General features: G+C 41.1%; 1 protein-coding gene across 1 annotated transcript in view; it reads right to left on the bottom strand.

Moving 5' to 3' along the window:
* ENOX2 (ecto-NOX disulfide-thiol exchanger 2) overlaps positions 1 to 20,185 on the bottom strand; it is a 321,698-nt gene that overhangs the window by 64,077 nt on the left and 237,436 nt on the right. Inside the window, exons 4-5 of the mRNA XM_028128851.2 lie at positions 19,215 to 19,349; positions 7,718 to 7,873 (exon numbers count right to left, since the gene is read on the bottom strand). Of these exons, the coding sequence (XP_027984652.1) occupies positions 7,718 to 7,873; positions 19,215 to 19,311 (253 nt within the window). The 5' untranslated portion in view covers positions 19,312 to 19,349. The remainder of the gene's footprint in view (positions 1 to 7,717; positions 7,874 to 19,214; positions 19,350 to 20,185) is intronic.

The following is a 20,185-nucleotide window of genomic DNA, read 5'->3' as shown; positions in this document are numbered from 1 at the left end:
CATTTAGTTAAAACTCTTTGTTTCAGGAATTCTCAGAACCAGGGTCCCTGAGACAAGGGTTTGTATAATTCAGTTTGTAGTTGCCATATTCTCTCTGTTCATCCTTACTAAAAGAACTGTTTTAGGATTAATTTGATAATGATGGGGTGAACATTTACAAAAATATTTATAGACCTCAGAATGATCTGATTGACAATGTTGGCCAGAGTACAAATGATCCTTTTAAGTTGTTGTTTTTTTTTAGCTTTTTTTTTTTTAATTTAAAATATATTCCATTGATTTTCTACAGAGAGGAAGAGAGAGGGACAGAGAGTTAGAAACGTTGATGAGAGAGAAACATCGATCAGCTGCCTCCTGCACACCGCCTACTGGGGACGTGCCCGCAACCAAGGCACATGCCCCCGACCGGAATCAAACCTGGGACCCTTCAGTCCGCAGGCCGACGCTCTATCCACTGAGCCAAACCGGTTTCGGCAAGCTTTTTTTTTTTTTAATACCAGTGAGTTCTTCCTCAAATTCCTTGATGGAGAGAGCTGAGGTCGAGAGCCAACCATGCAGCATTTAGAGGAAACTATGAAAGAAGAAAAAGTAAACCCACCTGGTTAATCATTAAAGTGACATAAAATTGGCTATAGAAAGACATTATAAACCTGATTAATGAGATGATGCTCTCTCTGCTTTAAATAAATGGGCTTCCTAGTCACTCATTTTATATATGAAGCCTGTTGTATTTGTCAGCTCCTTATTGCTATTTATAGGTTTCAAAGCATTTTCCAAGCAAAATCCTACAGTTTACAGTCCCCAATACAAAGCATGATGGTCAAGGTTTTTCTAGTGTTGTTTTTGGATCTGCAAGGATTTATTTTGTGTAATCCGTTCTCTCCACTTAGCTCTTAACAATAATTCTTTCAGCTCAAGATTTGGAGAGCTCAACAACTAGTGATTACAGCTCACATATAAAAATAAATGAGTCTCACTTGTGGATTAAGTCCAGGCCCCCACCTGGCTTTTATCCAAGTTAGCAAGCAGGTGATTTTGGAGCTTCCTTGGGTATAGGCATCTCTAGCTTTGTCATTTTGCTACTGCTGTCTGCCTTATCAGTGTGGCTCAAAATAATCAGGCTCTCATGATGTTTTCTTTCCCTCTGTTTAGTCAATAAAAGGGGAGATTCAGGGAACTTACAAAGTTTCTGTTAATTTTTAAAATGTCAGTAATTTTAAGAACTCACTGTATTGGTTTTTTGATCCATATGAGAAATTTAAAGGGAAAAAGAAGATAACCTAGTGAGCAGGAATCTGAAATGTCTTAGTCATGGACATTAGAGAGGTTATAGTTTTAATCAAAAGGGGAAGATGAGGTCAGAATCTCTTGAGGCTTATGCTTCTTAGTTTTTAAGAACTGGAAAGAATTCTAGGTATCATACTTCCAGTGATTCTCAATTCTGGCAGCACATGAAAATCAAGCTGGGAGTCAAACAAAGAAACACACAAAAATGCTTAGCCCCACTCTAATGAATCTGATGCAATTAGCCTGTAGAACAGCCTGCGTATTATTTTTTAAAGCTCCTCAGGCAAGTCTAATAAGTAGTAGGATTAAAAACCACTGACTTGGTTGAGATGCTTATTACAGAGCAAAAGTCTTAGCTGAGTGAGGTGGAGTGTCTCACTCAAGGCCATCAAGTTAGATAGAAAGATAAGGAGTATGAACTTGGAGCAGGCAAACCTGGATTTAAACCTTAATTTAATTACCCACTGTCTGTATGACCACGGGAGAACCTCTGAGACCTCATTTTTCATCTCTAAAATAAGGATACCTTATAAGGTGTATTGTAGAATAATTAATAATCTACTTCTATATTGCATGTGGTACAATGCCTACTACTTGATAGGTTCCCAATAAATAGTAGTTACTATAGTGTTATTATTATTTACTATTATAGAACCCAGGTTTCCTAATTACCAATCTGGGGCTTCCTAAAGCCCTACCACAAGTCTGGAGTAGAGTGGTAGCTAAGACCTGGACTACTAAACTCACAGCTCCTTGCTTTATCCAGATCTTTAGATAAGAATGGGCTTGGGAAGGAATGACTCTTACTGATAAAGGAATCTATAGCTGTGAAGACACATATGGTTTTGACCGTGGAACATAACCCAGTCACTGACTATATAGGTAAAGAATTTGCAAGAACATACATATAGTTAGAGCAATGTTTTCAAATAAAAGACTTTAGAATAAAATTCTGTTTCAGTATCCTTCTGAAATTCACTGTGTAAAGGAATTTGATGGTAAAGAATCGTGTTGTGAAACAAATAATCACTTTTTTATATTATACTAGAGGCCTGAAGCACAAAATTCGTGCAAGGGGCTCGGCCCTCGCGGCCCTGCCCCACTGCCTACTGGTCGTTTCAGAAGGTCGTTCCACTGTCAGTTCTAAATAGCATATTAGCTCTTTATTATATAGGATGAGTTTGCTTAGTTAGGTCTACCTTTAGATTTGTTGAGAGGCTCTAAGGAATATCTGTTTACTGCTGCAGTTATATGTAACACTGCAAATACAAAGGCTCTTTTCCTTGACTACATTGGTGGGATTTAAAAATTCTGTGATGGCCTAGCCTGTGTTAACTCAGTGATTGAGCACTGACCTATGAACCAGGAGGTCACAATTCAATTTCCGGTTAGGGCACATGCTCAAGTTGTAGGCTTAATCCCCAGTGTGGGGCATGCAGGAGGCAGTCGATCAATGATTCTCCCTTATCATTGATGTTTCTATCTCTCTCCCTCTACCTTCCTCTCTGAAATCAATAAAAAAATATTTAAAAAATAAAAAAATTCTGATGAAGTCATCATCTATTTAGATGCTATGATTATTCTGTGATGACTATCTGCTAAGTAAGTGGGCATAAAGGCTACTAAGAGTAGTGTCAAGAATGCTGGGAATTTATTTTTATTGTGTAAATGTAGAAAGACTCTTTGATAGCATTTGCTGAGATTTAGGTGTATGCCACCAAGCAAGGCAACAAGCTATACTATCTTCCTTAATGGATAGTGCTTGTTCTTTAATTAACAGCTCAAAGCACTTTGTTGTCTGGCCCTGATTTTGTAATAGCACTGAAATTCAGTGGTCTGGGCATAGCAATGATAACTCCATAGAAAAGCAAATTCCAAGTGCTAAGCTATTAATCAAGTAATGTGATAAGCTCTTGTAAGACCCCAATCAACACTCTGGATGGAAAAGAAAACTTCCATGTAAAAAGATTCCAGATAGCTGGGAGTATAAAGAACTATAATCTCTGGTAATGGAAAAGGAGGAGCTTCTAGCAATTCTAATTACAACTAAGCACCCACTTTGGGGAGCTGTGAGACAATTAGCACTAAGATCAGTCACTGCTGATATTTGAGGCAAGAAGCAGCATAGAGGACCTATAAACTACTTGCATCTTGCTTTTCAGAGGAGCATCGCAGATCACTCAACTGGTTTGCCAGAATTTTCATACTGCAAACCTTTGAATAGATTTTATTAGATATCCCCAAATTGAAGTCCCCCTAGACAATCTGCAGGAGTCAGATATATTTTAATGTGATCCCAACTGATTGGAAATAATCAGAAGGCTGGCAAATCTTTACTAATGCTCAATTTACCCATTTCCGCACATTTTTTTTTTTATAAAACCCATTCCTAGAAAAAAAAATGAATGAGGTAGGCCTGTTTTAAGATACTAAAATGAAAATAATTGCTCTTTTCTGGCTCCTGGGTGCTTTCCCACATGCTGGGACACAGATAGAAAGTGATATTCCACTATTTATTCCACATGTACTGTTATTTCACAGCAGACTTAAAATGTAACCTTATCCATACGGAACATCTATCAGCTGGAGTAAAAAACTCTTGGCAAAACTGAGTTTTCTGGAGAGATGGTGCTGCCTTCTTATTCCACCAAATGAAAACTGCTAATTGAGAATGCAGTAAATCCACCCTTGGCAGAGGCGGGCGGGGGCGGAGGGGGGCAGATAACTGTGTTTCAGAAAGCTTTCTTTTGCTATATCTCTGACTTCTGGAAATCAGGTGATTTTGCTTCTAGGACAATGGGGTACTTACTCACCATTTATCTTTAGAAGATTGGTGCAGAGTCAGTTCCAGTTTGACCCATTGCATTTTTAGACCAGAACTGATTTTGCCTAGTCCAGATCGGAGGGCTTATGTTACTTACCCAAGATCTCATGGTGATTTAGCGGTGGATATCTGAGATATGAAAGCAAGACTGTGTCACTTGAGGGTATATAACATATTGACTGCTCCAATGAAGGTACAAAGCTCTATGTGCTACCTACCAATTTCCCCTTGCTTTTCCTAGTACATTTTAGGGGTTTTTGCCTAGGTGAATAATTATTGTGGTGGCTACAGTTTTAAAGTTAAGAATCATATTTTTAGATCTGGATGAAACCTTGGAAGTATCTAGGTTAATCACTTCACAGACAAGGAAACTTAGACCCAAGGAGGTTATACAACAAGCCCAAGATTTGGTGACAGAGCTGGGAGTAGGACACAATTCTCTTGAATTTTAACCTGGTAGATTGTCCACTAATATATAATACCGTTTTTTTGCACATTTGATGTATATTCACCTAGAAAAGTCTAGTGGTTAGTTGGATATATGTGTCTGAAGCTCAGAAGGGAAATATGGACTGAAAATATAGATTTGGAAATTGTCAGCATGTGGGGTAATTACTCCAGGCTCTCTTGGTTTTCTTTCTAGACCTCTGACCTCTCCTTTTGCACCCATCCATCGATCCAACCATCCATTACTCTAGAAATATTTATTGAACACCTACTATATGTCAGATACTTTTTTAACTGCTAGAAATACATTAGTGGAAAAACACAAATATACTTACCTTTGTGGGATTTACATTCTATAAATTACATAGTTTGTTGAAAGATAACTGTTATGTAAAAAAATAGAGAGGGTAAGTAGGATTGGGAGTGTGGTAGGGAGGGTTGCATTTTTAAATAGGTTGTCAGAGTCACTGACAAAGAGACATTTGAACAAATACTTGAAGAAAGTGAGTTAGTAATGCAGCTATTTAGGGGAAGAGTATTTCAGGAAGAGGGAAGAGCCAGTTCAAAGGCCCTGTAATAGAAGATTGCCTGGTGTGTTTACGGAATAGCATGGGGGTCAATATAAATGTAACTGTGAGTGATGGGCAGGAGAGTAGTAGGAGACAAAGTCAAACAGATACTATGAGAGAGGGAGGAAAGATCATAAAGGGTCTTCTAATACATTAAATTGACATTAGCTTTTATTATGAGTAAAATAGGGAGCTATTAAAAGGTTTTGAGTAGAGGAGGGATATGATCTGACTCAGGCTTTTAAAAGGACTACTCTGTTTAATCTCTTGAGACTAGACTGTGAGGGGCAAGAGTGAAAGAGAAAAACAATTAGGAGGCTATTGCAATAGTTCAGAAAAATGTATAGTTGTATATATAAACTGGGTCATAGTAGTGGTTATCTTGAGGATAGAATTCTAGATTTATCTATATAAATTTGAAGGTAGATATGATAGAGTTTTCTAACAGATTAAATATAGTGTGTGAGGAAAATAAAGTAGGTAAGGTTGACCTTTAAGTTTTAACCTGAGCCACTGAAAGGATGGCGCTGCCAGTATCTGATATGGAGAAGGATACTAGTGGAAATGGTTTGAGAAAGAAGATTAGGAGTTTCATTTTGAACATATTAAGTTGAGATGTCATTGGAAATCTAAGTGGAGATAACGGGTAGTCAGTTGAATATAAATTTGGGGTTCAGAGACAATGTCTGAGCTAAACATATAATTTAGGGTCACTGGCATATATATGGTTTTGCAGCCATGAGATGATCAAAGGAATGAGTGTAGCTAGAGAAGAGGTCCAAGGACTGAGCCATGGGGCTCTCTTCAATGATAAAAAGACAGGGAGAAAAGAAGGGTATAGGCAAAGGAGACTGTGAAGAACAAATCAGTGTGGTGAGAGGAAAACCAATGTGATAAATGAATGATTAAGCCAGTAGGGCTCTACTTTTATACAAGCAGGAGGTTTTAACACTGTAATGCCTAAATTCATGGCTTTTGAAGTAAAAAAAGGTAGTATCAGGAATGCACAGCTTTCTCTATTCTAAAAGCAACAAGTAGAAGAAAGGGAAGAAAGTCCATTGCCCATTTGTTGGGACAGTGGCACTAAGAGTAAAAGACAAGGGTACAGCAATGCCATTCATTCACCGAGGCACTAAACACAAATCTAGAAATGGCCAAATGAGCTGGCAGGTAAGGTCTACTAGGGTCATCTTATTCTCCATTCCCTAATTCTCCTGTGACATGCTAATTATTCTCCTAATTCAGTCCTCTGAGATGCTGGACTCCTAAGTTTCTTATTGGTCTGGAAGGAATACCCTGCTGACAAGTTCAAAGATTGGAAGAAGGTATAAGAACATTTTTCACTAGCAAGAAAAGGGTCAAGATGATTTGTTCAACCAACTCTGACCGATTCTAAAATCCTCTCAGTTTTGAGCAGACCATACTAAGTAGAATCTGGGTCCCTGCCAGGGCCTGATTCCATGATTAACTGGTTCCTATGTAAAGTAGGAAATAAAATAGTTGTCTGAAGTCACATGTGAAAGATTCATGTTTATTGTGTTAGGCAAGTTCATTTGATCTATGGTCTAGACTCTTGAGTGTGTCCCTTAACAGTTAAAAAATATATTTTTATTGATTTTTAGAGAGAGAGGAAGGGAGAGGGGGGAGAAACATCAATGTGAAAGACTGGCAGTGTTTCAGTGCATGGTCCAATGCTCAACCAACGGAGCACACTAGCCAGGGCCCTTGACAAACAGTTTTAATAGCACTATAGTGGTGGCTGTCTTAAGTAGGCCACCCAGTATCACTAGAACTGTGGGAAAAGCTTTAAGGAAACTTGAATTATGTGAAGATATAGCTTTTGATCATTTAAAGTAAATAAAACCCTAAGTAGATCTGAAAAAAAATGATTGAGTCAATTATTATTGCAGCTACATTTACTAGTAAACTGAAAAATGGCCACCATATATTTGAAGATTTTTTTAAGAGTCTAAGGAGAAACCTATTAATTACTGGCAAGATAGCCATATAGATTATTTCCACATGAACTGCATTGACTGAATAGCTGCAAGTAGTTTGACTCAGTCTCAATATTACTCTTTGCCCTCACAGTAAATTGAACCTGACCTCACTGCATACTGCAGTCTATCAGTTGAATAGCAGTAGTTTGAGTGATGTGTGAATAGCTCGTAGCAGTGGAGGATCTTTAGCACCAGATTTACATTCTCATGTGACTCAGGTAGGCTTAGAACACATTCTATTTATGCTATCATGAGAATGTAAGCCATTTATGAAAAGGAGAGACTGCAAATGACAGTGTTGAGCAATTTGTGTCAGGTGCCTCTTTCTGTTCCAACACACTACAATTCTTTACTAGACGATATTAAAAATATGCTTTATCATTTGTACTGCCACCAGTACATAGAAATCTACTGCTCTGTGCATAAAATTCAGCCTTGCCTAGTAAGAGAAAATTTTCCTGTCTTCAATTTTCTAGGTGAAGCTTCTATACATACATCTATAAATCGCTTGAATATTCTTTTGAAAAAGAAAAAGGTGTTCCTAGACAAGAAAACACAATGATTTGTGTGGAGAAAAAGCAGAATATTACTTGGATTTGGAGGGAAAAGTGTGCAGCTTTTACAGTGTATGATCTCTTTTACTACTGGCATATCTGGTGGAATTGGAGGAGGTACTATTCCCAAGCCAGGCATCATTGGAGTTATTGGTGGAATTCCGGTCATCATTCCAAGAGCAGGATCAAAGTCTAAAAGAGGAGAAGGAGAGAACAATAAATGATACCAGGAAAAGTCAAGTGGAGGCAGAATTTTAATTTATAAGCTTCATACCAAAGATCTCTCTAACTAACACAGAGGCAGAATATTTAAGAAAACATGGTATTAGCACCAGGTCTTAAATACTGTATTAAAGTATACTTGTGCATTTTCCTTTTGGGATGGGGCTTTTAAGTTATATTTGACTAGTGCCTATTTATCTCTAGACCTCATTTTGACATCCAAGGCCTTTAATAATATGACTGTGCCTTGACTATTGGTCTTGCCTTCCACTGGTTTCCAACACACACCCTCTGTTCTATTCACACAAGGCTTCTTACTGTCCCTTGTAACACTCCCTGGCTTTCTGCAATATAGCATGGTGTTAAGAGCATGCAGTTTTGGGGATCAGGCAGACCTGGGTCCTAGTTCTACCATATGTTTAGCAGAATGAATTATCTGAACCTCCATTTCCTCTTTTCCAAACAGGATTAATTCTATCTATTTTATAGAGTTGTGAGGACTAAATAAAATGATGAATGTAATGTGCTTAACATAATGCATAGCACAAAATGCTCAATAAAGAACTATTTTATGTTTTTCTTCATGTTGACCTCCCTGTGTGAAATCATTTGAGCCTCCTTAAATTCTACTCATGCCCATAGGCCTGGCTTAAGACCCAACCTCCTTAAAGAACCCTTTCCAGATAATCCTGGTTCATTTTTAACTCTATGTCTAAAACTATTTGTTCTACACATGTTGCCACTGAATTTTATTTTATACCATCCTTTGTTTCATTCAAGGATGCTTCTAGGATGTATGGGGGTCCCCAATAAAATATTTTTGTGGGGCTTGTCTATATACACAATTTGATTCACTCCAAATGAGCATCAACACTATTCTGTTGGCACAATCTCCTGTGATACTATTAAAGAAACTAGAGGCCCGGTGCATGAAATTCATGCATGGGGGGGGGAAGCTGTACCTAAGCCCAGCCTGAACCCTCTCCAATCTGGGACTCCTCGAGGGATGTCCAACTGCCCGTTTAGGCCTGAACCTGGTGGGATCGGGCCTAAACGGGCAGTCTGACATCCCTCTCATAATCCAGGACTTCTGGCTCCCAACCTCTCACCTGCCTGCCTGCCTGATTGCTCCTAACCACTTCTGCCTGCCAGCCTGATCACCCCCTAACCACTCCCTTGCCAGCCTGATCGACACTTAAATGCTCCCCTGCCGGCCCGATTGCCCCTAACTACCTCCCCTGCCAGCCTGGTCACCCCTAACTGCCCTCCCCTGCAGACCTGGTCACCCCCAACAGCCCTCCCCTGCTGTCCTGGTCACCCCTAACTAGACCTGATCACCCCTAACTCCCCTCCCCTGCAGGCTTGATCACTCCCAACTGCCCTTCCCTGCTGGCCTGATCGCCCACAACTGCCGTCCCCTGCTGGCTATCTTGTGGCGGCCATCTTGTGTCCACATGGGGGTGGCCATCTTTGACCACATGGGGGCAGCCATCTTGTGTGTTGGAGTGATGGTCAATTTGCATAATACCTCTTTATTAGATAGGATACCATACCAGCAGCTGGAGTGATTTACTTGCCAGGCTTCTCTCCTGGAACCAAGACTATGGGAGAACCCCATAGGCATGAATTCTGGGGCTCCTAGATGACTACACATGTTGGATAGAGGGTTGGAGAGTACCTCCAAGAGGAGATATGGGAACTGGTGTCCATGTGGGTTCATTTTGAGATTGGGGCTCCTTGCTTAGATGACACTGCAAGTCCTGGTCAGTTCTAGACACTGGAGGGGAACTTAGAAAATTTCAAGAAAGGTGTTTCTTGCTATAAAACCCCCAAACAGGACCTGATCTTGATGGACTTGGGGCACTTACCCTGATGGCACTACTTTCCTGGTCAATGCTCAGTACTGGAAGGGGACTTAGAAAATATCAAGAAAGGCATTCCAAAGAATGAAGTCCCCTAAGGTGTGGGCCCAGGGAAGGGGCCCCACTTGCCTGGATTTAAAGGTGGTACTTCACTGTTTACATTTTGTCTCTATATCCAAATGCAAGTTATTCAAGAGAAGGGCATGCATTTTACCTCTTTATTGTCTCACCTCTCAAGCCTGCCCTCTGCTACAGAATGCACAGTGGACTGCAAACAAACTATTGAATAGTGTAAGGACAGTTGCATTAGCAGTAGCAGGTCCTATGCTTGAAAATTTGACTCTGCTCAACACACACAGGTCTGAGGGGCAATGCCTATAAGCATGACCCCAAGGTGGCTCTGAATCCCCTGGGTGCCTAAGATTTTGAAGGAAGTAGATCTAAGCAGTGGGAAGAATCTGTGGTTCTTACAAAAGCAGAACTTCAGATACAATGTTCCCAATGTGAGGGAGTCTTGTTATTAGGCAGATAGGCAGTAGGGGGTGACACATGGGCATCCCCCATTGCAAGCCAGCCAAGAGAGTTTAGGCATTCCTCATCCTCTTATATGTCTGTCATGCTGAGTGGTCAAGACCCTAGACATGTATGGTATTAAAAAATTTTCTTCTAAGAGTAAATCTTATTTTTCTGAAAACAAATTTACTTTTAGCCAGCATATGTCACCTCACCCAACATACATGTGTACACACACATACTCCTTCCCTTCTTCCCTGTGACTCTCATATCCCTACTCTCCTCCACATACTAGTGATGTGACCTTGAGGCAGGTTTCCTAATATCTGTGTGCCTCCATTTCCTTTTTTTTTTTTTTTTGTAAAAGTGGGGATAAATAATGAGGTTTATCTCAAATAATAAAAGGACAGAACAGATAAGAAAACTTCTGGCATGGTAGGTGTTAGTCCTGATAGGTAACTTTCCTTCTTGTCATTCAAAGCATGCATATATACACTAATAAATTCACTTATTCAGGCATTCATTACCACAGTCCTCAAACATTTGTGACAGCCTTCCATATTTCAGGCTCTAGGCTGATGGAGATGGGGGTTCAGGTCTTCCTTTGAATTTTGAGAACTTAAGGCCCCTGATACTTTGTTCCTGTGCTGTGGAATATGAACACTGAAAATTTCATTCATTGTGTATAAGATTTTGGAAAAACTGTTAACATTACTTTACCCATTTACAAACTGTTAATTTTCAGTAGGAAAAGATTAGATTAGATTGTGTGCCAACTAAACAATCCCATCTATTTTTCCCTCCTACTGAAATGTTTGTCTTTCTTTTATTGTTCTGCCTGCCTCCTCATTGTTATTCATATAGCTCTGTCACTCACAGCTCTACTTTAACACAGATTACAGAAACATCAGTTCATTAAACAAGTTCTGCCACTTTGACTGAGAAAGAAATGCCTATCTCCATGTACTGTCTACTAATAAATGGAGACAAACAAAAAACAAATACACAGGATAAATATAACTCCTGACTAATGTACTCACCACTCTGGCGTTTGGTATGATTACATTAATATTTTATGAAATTCATTTAAAAGCAAATGTATTCATGACATATGGCTAAAGCCAGAGTAGATAAACTCCCTTTCTTCCTTGTGTTCAATATGCCAAGAGTTCCACAGACTACACTGCCCGGCAGAGCTTGCTAGAAGGCAAGTTGTACATGACATTTCAAAGGTTCCTAACACATTAATTACTTCTTTATTTTCAACCATTAAGCAGCAAAGGAGACGTGAATTTTCAATGCCAACTAAGAAAATAATCATGGGTCTTTTAAAACATTGAAGAACCTGAAAAATCCAAGAAGTCCAACAATTTAAAACACCTTGGGAACAGAACACTAGAGAAATTCTCTTCCTTTTCCAGGCCCCTGACCTGGCTTGAGGAGTACTATCAGCAAGTACTTAGTACTACCACTTATGTTAGGAATTTAATCTTATGAGGGAGATTTGAAATCACTTTATAAAATATTGTGGAAAAGGCCAAGATGTATTCCTTCAAATTCCTTTTCACAATAAATACCCTGTTCTGTTTTGCTTTTACCATTTATTTTTCTAGCACTTTCCCTAATGCTTTATTGACTCTTGCCACAGTCATTGGTGGCAGTGTCATAAGATGTTGGTTTGTACTCCCTTTTCTGAACCGTGCACTTCCCCAAATCCCAGCTTACTGGAAATGCTGCAAATGCTGTGTGTTAGTTGGGCTAGCTAGTTCCTCAGAGTTAAAATCATGTAATGTTTCAGTGTAGCCTTAACCCTTCGTGCTGGCTAGGGACTTGTACTTACTCAGCCTAGAGTAGATAGTTACCTGGCAATATTATCAGCCTCCATTCTCTGTACACATATGAGCTAGGGAATTACAAAGGAGGCAAATGGCATTTCTATGCTGCAGTTCAATCATCCATTTGTCCATCCATTCAATATTTTGATGTCACACTCTCTACCAGGTGTTCGGTTTGGAGAAACGAGTAAGACAAAATCCTTGACCTCATAGTTTAGTTTGGAAAAAGTCAAGCAAACAGTTGCAATGTTGTATCATCAATAAATGTGATCAATATAATTGTTTATTGGGTGCTGACAAGGTGCTAAGCATTATGCTAAGTATTTTATATAATCTCACTCCAAAAGACCTGTGAGCTAGGTATTTTTCTTTTTTTCATTTTATAGATAAAGAAACATGGGCTCAGAGGGGTTTAGTTACTTGCTCAAGGTTACACAGCCAGTAAGGGGCAGACCAAGGATTCAAAGTCAGGTTAGTCTAACTCTGATGCTCTTAACCACTGCAATGCCACTCAATGTACTATGACAATTGTTTTAATGAATTAATTTAATTGCATGTATAAGGTAAAGCAGATGTACTGCAAAAACATGGCAGATGAATAACAAAATACTTCTATATAATTAATTTCCCTAGAGCCACTGTATTGAGCAATTGTTGTCACTGTACTATAGCTCTGTGGACCGGCCAGTAGGAACAATGCCAGATGATTGACACTGTACTAGATGTATAGTACACTGCACCCTCTCCAATCCGGAACCCCTTGGGGATGTCTGACTGCTGGTTTAGGATCGGGCCCAAACCAGCAGTCGGACATCCCTCCCACAATCCGGGACAACTGACTCCTAACTACTCACCTGCCTGCTTGCCTAATCACCCCTAACTGCCCCCCCTGCTGGCATGGTCACCCACAACTGCCCCCCTGCCAGCATAGTCGCCCCCAACTACCTCCCCTACTGGCTTGGTTGCCCCCAACTGCCCCCCCTGCCGGCCTGATCGTCCCCAACTACCTCCCTTACCGGCCTGGTTACCCCTTAGTGAACCCCCTGCTGGCCTAGTTGCCCCTCACTGCCCCCCCACCAGCCTGGTCGCCCCTAACTGCCCCCCTGCTGGCTTGGTTGCCCCACGCAGCCTGCTGCTCAGTTGTTTGGTCGCCCCTCACTAACAATCCTGCCAGCCTGGTCACCTCACGCAGCCTGCTGCTCAGTTGTTTGGTCGCCCCTCACTAACCCCCGACTGCTGGACTGGTTGCCCCATGCAGCCTGCTGCTCAGTTGTTTGGTCACTTATCACTGCCCCCCACCTGCCAGCCTGGTCACCCCCAACTGCCCCCCCCTGCCAGCCTGGTCGCCCCATGCAGCCTATTTGGTCATCTGTTTGGTTGTTTCAGATGCGATGGTCACTTAGCCTTTTATATATATATAGATGATTCCAATTCAGGTATACATTTCCAGGACATTATTGCTATTTCTTTAGAGTTGCTACAAAATTCACTGGAAAATTAAGAATTATGCCTGGGTATCGAGATGTTTTAACTCACTACAGTACTGATTGTGTCCTCTCTACGCAAATCCTTAAAAAGACTTTTCAGGCAGTCAACCTGAAGAGAGAACACAGATTTCTAAGGACAGCTTGGCTGGGCTGCAATATGACCTTAGACTTATCACCAGCCCTTTTTGAAATAGAGCAAAGTTTCCAAAGTTTTGCACAATGAGACTCAAAATCTACCAGCAACTATCCTGCTTCTCCAGGAGGTCATAAAAACCCTTGTTTCAGACCAGCTGAAAAGTTAAGGTAGGACCTGGCTCATGTAACAAGTTAGCAAACTGAGCATGGGTATGCCCTCAGGAATTATTCCCAATAAAATGTTTTGAGATAAAAATATGAGAATTTATAATGGACCAAACTCTGGACTAATTCGGTGGGGGTGGGGAGAGAATGATCTAAATTACCAGTTTTTTTTAAAGGACAGCAAAGTATTACTATTTTCAAAATATATATTAATTCAAAGTACCTATTAAATGTTAGCAAGTAAAGTTCTTGCTAGGATTGTTTACATGAACAGACAAGGAACATATGTAATTAACAGCATTATTTTGCTACAACGAACTTGGTTCTTAAATTCATAAGGAGTTCTGCCTTAATTGTCTTTCTCATCTCCCTCCCCTCCCCCAACAGTTATCTCTACCTGTCAAATCCTACTCATTTTTCAAGGGTTATCTCAGTGTCACTTTGCCTGTGAAAACACCTCACTGGAATTAATTACTCCCTCCTATGTGTTCTCATAATATTGTATCTAGAATTTGATTTTCATATGCTTGCTTATTCTCTCACTCCTCCCCAAACCAAACTTTTATCTATACTAATAAAAGCCTAGGTGGACCTCATACGCAATGTCATCACAAGATGGCCACCACAAGATGGCCACATGCACAGCGGAGGTGGGTCTCTGAGGAGGAGGCGGGTAGCGGCAGGGGAAGGCAGTTGGGGGCGATCGGGCCAGCAGGGGAGGGCAGTTGGGGGCAATCAGGCCAGCAGGGGAGGGCAGTTGGGGGCAACCAGGCTGGCAGGGAAGCAGTTAGGCATCAATCAGGCTGGCAGGGGTGCAGTTAGGGGGTGATCAGGCTGGCAGGCAGAAGTGGTTAGAGGCAATCAGGCAGGCAGGCAGGCAGGCAAGCAGTTAGGAGCCAGTGTTCCCAGATTGTGAGAGGGATGTCAGACTGCTGGTTTAGGCCCTATTTACTGAGGGGTCCCAGATTGGAGAGGGTGCAGGCTGGGCTGAGGGACATTGCCCCGTGCACAAATTTTGTGCACTGGGCCACTAGTTTTACTATATGCCAGTTTCTGTGCTAGTAACTAAGAACACATAAACAAAAAAAAACAAAACAAAACAAAAACCTCATTAGCTACTATGGAAGAACTCACAATACAATGAGGGCTAGAATGCTTGCACCATGAATCTCCTTGGGGCTTGAGGGGGCAGGTGTGGGATGGAGGGGGTCAATGGGGAAAAAAGGGGGCATATATAATACTTTCAACAATCAAGTTTTTTAAAAAAAGAACTGCCTTCTTAAGAAGTACAATGCTCATAGAAGGGCAGGGTCTTGCTCTGGAAATCCTATCTAATAAAGAGGGAATATGCTAATTGACCTTCACATGGTTGCAAAGATGGCAGCGCCCATAGCCAATAAGGAGCAAATATGCTAATTGACTGCCCCGCACTAAAAAATGGCGGCACCCACAGCCAATAAGGAGGGAATATGCTAATTGACTGCCACACCCTCAAAGAAGGCAGCACCTATAGCCACAAGACAGCGGTGCCCAGTCCCCTCTGCCCTGCCGGGGTGGCAGGCATTCGGCAAGGCCAGGCTCATCCCCAGGTGGGCCCGGGCGCTCTGCGTGCCTGCCTCCAGAGTCCCCCAGTCCCCTCCGCCCCCCAGCCACCCAGGGCCGGCCCAAGGCGCAGGCAAGCCTCAAATGGTGACTACCCAGCCGCCCAGGACTGGCCCAAGGCACAGGCAAGCCTCAGATGGTGGCTTCCCAGATGCCCAGGGCCACCCGAGGCACAGGTAACCAGGGCTGGCCGAGGCTTGTGCTGCCGGCAGTGCAGCAGCAGCAGCAGAGGTGTGATGGGGCGTCGCCTTCCCCTGATCGCTGGGATGCCTCCTGCCTCTGAGTGCTTCCAGACTGTGAGAGGGGGCAGGCCGGGCTGAGGGACCCCCCCTCCAGTGCATGAATTTTCATGCACCAGGCCTCTAGTAAGTTCTATAAGTCCATATTTTCCAACATCTCTCATTATGGATGAGGCATAGTCAATACAGTGGAATCACATAATGAGGGACTCTTTTCCTCCTGGGACTTCACAAGCTCCACATTTAAATGCTAAGGATATTTTAATATAGGGAAAATAAAGGAAGCAGCACAAAGTATTCAAAGGGTACCCCTTAATTGGTCCATCCTTGGATTTATCTGGTATGATGGGGATAACAATGATTCCTAAACAGAAGGCTTAACTCTTTTTGGTGCATCTTTTCATGTGAAATCTAACATTAGTCTTATTTGACTAGCTTGGAAAAACAAACATCCTTTCAGGAAAGAAAGCCAGCAGCCAGAGGAGACCTCCTAATCTGCCATCATTGTGGATTAACTTTATTGAACAGCAGCTGTACAAAACACCATTTTAGATGAAAGGAAGCTCCACACCACACCCTAGAGATGGTCTGTTTCTGCTCCCCATTCAATGAATATAATAAGCCAGACATTAGTCTGATGACAGCTATGAGTCCAAAAGACTCAGCATCCATGTTAATATGGATTTGAGCTCTGGGGGAAGACAAGAAAGCTTATCTATCATTTGTTTTAATCAAGGCCAAAAGACTTTTCTATTGTTACAGATAGGCCAGATAAGACATGACAAAGAAAAGACTACTGGCTCAATAGAAAATCTCCTAAGGGACAGAAAAATAAGCTGAATTATGGAGCCATGCATGGTGACCTCAGGGAACAATTCCATGTGGCTCATTGCAGCTTTTTACATTTTAAGGAATTTTATGGGTGGGAAGAGAATTGGGGAGATGTTTTATCCTGTTCAGTTAAAATATCTATAAAAATAAAAGTGTATATGCTAATTAGACTGGGTGACCGGCCATCTTCCGGACATCTGACTTCCTTCTGGACAAAGCCACAGTAGTGGAGGTCGAGGCAGAGGTGGGTAGGGGTGATCAGGCTGGCAGGGAAGGACAGTGGAGGCAATCAGGCTGGCAGGGTAGGGCAGTTGGGGGCCATCATGCCAGCAGGGGAGGGCATTTGTGGGCCATCAGGCCAGCAGGGGAGGGCATTTGTGGGCCATCAGGCCAGCAGGGGAGGGCAATTGGGGGCCATCAGGCCAGCAGGGGAGCGGTTAGGTGGCGATCAGGCTGACAGAGGCAGTTAGGGGTGATCAGGCAGGCAGGCAAGCGAGTGGTTAGGAGCCAGCGGCCTGGATTGTGAGAGGGGTGTCAGATTGCCAGAGTGAAGAGGGTGCAGGCCGCTGAGGAACACCACCCCCTGTGCACAAATTTTGTACACTGGGCCTCTAGATACTTAATAAAGATTGCAGGGATCCTGTTCCTCAAACTTTGGCAAGAAGAAAGGTAGGCAGTATTGGAGTATGGTGCCAATCTTCCATTTCTGAGAAACCACCACATTTATAGGGAACAGTCGTTAGCACTGTCAGACATACACTGTTCTCTTCACCTGCCATTGTCTAGTGCTTCTCCAGGGGGAAAAAATTCACGGCTGCATTCATTATACTTTACTGTTATTAAGAATACAAATGAGCCATAATTCAACTTTTTGTGAACTATATATAATTTGTTTATGTTTTGTGAACTTAAAACATAAACAAATTCATTGAGAGATTACTGTGAGCCAGACATCATTCTAAGACTTTACATGTATTAACTCATTAATCCTCATAACAACACTGTGACAATGGGGCTATTATCTCCATTTTATAGATAAAGAAAACTGAGACACAGAGAGGTAACTTCTAAAAGTTACAGAGCTACTTAATGGCAGAGCAGGGATTTACTTGAACCTACACAGTATAGATTCAGAGCCCATGTTCTAATCTTGATGGTAAAATTGTCTTCCTAAAATAATACAGAGAGGAGAAAAATCAGTTCACTCATACCTCAAGTTGATTTTACATGTAGCTTTACAAAGTATGTCTCAGTCTAGTCTAGCTATATTGTCACATGTACTTTTATGACAAGAAGGACACTACTGAACTAAATATCAATATTTCTAAGACCAGGTTTTCAAAAAGTCAGTAACTTTTCCTGAAGCAAAGCTCAAAGATCACTAGATCACAAGGTTGAAGGGGCTGCTGAGAAACCATTTCTTCATAGTCCTTAAGAAAACAAGATATTAACAAAGGGGGCTAGTCACCTACAGTTCATGGTATGAATTATAGTTTGATGAAACAGTTCTTTGCCTCTGCTACATATAGAATCCAAGCTCCTTTTTTATCTTCACCCATTTCTCTTGCACATATTTTCCTTTATGTTTGGCTGCTCTGATGCCTGTTTCAAAGCTTTCAATGTAATCATGTTTCTTAATTGATTATGAAGATTATTATGTATCATTGTTGCCTACCCTACCTTACCATCATTATAACCTACAAGAATTCAAAATCTAGTCTGGAATTGTGAAGTTATTTTTTTGGGGGGTGGGAGTTGCTAATTATATAAACAAATGGAACAACAAAGTGGTATCACTCTAGATCTGTTTCTCAGCTTTTACGTGCTTATGAATAACCTGGGGAATATGTTAAAATGCAGCTTCTGAGTCAGTATGTCTGGGCTGGGGCCTGAGATTCCGGATTCTCAACAACTCCCAGGTTATGCACAGCACATCTTGAGAAGCAAGGTCCTAGATTGGCCTGATCCTGTCATGCTTTAAAGTAAGACCACAATTAAATGAATCTGGGGAGATTAATATTTAGGATGTTTACAAAGCATGCCAAGTTTCCTGAGATGGTAATTCCCTAATAAATGTCTTCACAAATCCATTCCAATGGTTAATTGCTCTGACAGTCCAGGAAGATTTTTTTTTGTCTAAACTATAAACCCTTCAGGTGCTGGGCATTTCTTTCTGATTTTATCTTTATGAAGATAGATTTAGGGACACCATGACCATTCTCTTATGGGTTAACTTGTTTAAAAAATATGAAAAGTTACCAAATGTTCCTTTCCTTCCTTTTAGGAATCTCAGATTTTTGGGGATGACTCAGTCAGTTCTTATTCCAGCTCCATGTTTATTTGCCTCCTCTAAGAAATCCATAAATTTAGAGAAGCTGCATAATCTCTTGCCAAATCCTGTTGTTTAAATGTTCAATGACCATGCCATGCCTCAGATATACCCACAACTCGCTCATAGGGCAATAGGGAGTACACTAGTAAATACTGGCCACTCAGCCTTGATAAAGCTCATGTTACAAAAAAATGCACACTCTAGGCAGAATCTAGTAAATGTCAACATCAAAACAAATTGTCATACTGTTATATTTATGACCACATGGTCAATAAAAAGAAATACTTGTCAGGTGATTAAAATAGCATACCAGGTAAAATTGGTTGTCCAGCAATTCCCAGTGGTGCCATTCCAAGATTATTCATTGCTGTGGCCCACGCAGTTGGATCAGACATAGGTAGCGTCATTGCAGTGGAATCCACATTCACAGTTCTACTATTATCACCTAAAAAGAAATGACAAGCAAAATAATTTGTTGTATTACAGTTTCACTGTCTAGATTACTTATCACTGTACACTCTGGAAAACTGTTTACAGAAATTGATCATGGACAAATGGTGGGTAAGGCCTAAATTCCAGCTCTTTACAAGAGTTAAAACTGGCAGAAGTCATAGAATCTGAAAACAGTTTACCAGATGGCATTTTAGTGTGTTTCTTTCTCTCCTCTCTTGCTGCTCCTCTCTTCACTCCCTCTATCCCTCTTTTTCTTTCCTTCTTCCCTCCTGCTTTTTCTTAAATAAAGGCTATTTTTAGAGCAGTTTTAGGTTTACAGCAAAATTGAAGGGAAGGTACAAGGATTTCACATATAACCCCTGCCCCCACATATATATAACTGTCCCCATTATCAACATCCCCCACCAGAGTGGTACACTTGTTACAACTGATGAACCTATATTGACACATCATAATTACCCAAAAGCCCTACAGGTTTCATGCTGATGTTGTACATTCTATGGGTTTGGACAAATGTTCATCATTATAAGTATAATACAGAATATTTTCACTTTTCTAAAAATCCCCTGCTTATTCATTCTTCCCCAACCCGACAACCACTGATCTTTTTCACTGTCCCCATAGTTTCGCCTTTTCTAGAATGTCATATTGTTGGAATGGTGCAGTATATAGCCTTTCCAGATAGGCTTTTTCAACTTAATAATACACATTTAAGGTTCCTCCATGCCTTTTCATGGCTTGATAGCTCATTTCTTTTTAGTGTTGAATAATATTCCATTTTCTGGATATATCATATTTTATTTATCCATTAATTTCCTAAAGAACATT

The sequence above is a fragment of the Eptesicus fuscus genome, chromosome 1 (genome assembly GCF_027574615.1).
Source record: "Eptesicus fuscus isolate TK198812 chromosome 1, DD_ASM_mEF_20220401, whole genome shotgun sequence".
Classification (NCBI taxonomy): domain Eukaryota; kingdom Metazoa; phylum Chordata; class Mammalia; order Chiroptera; family Vespertilionidae; genus Eptesicus; species Eptesicus fuscus.
This window is presented reverse-complemented; position numbering and strand designations above follow the sequence as displayed.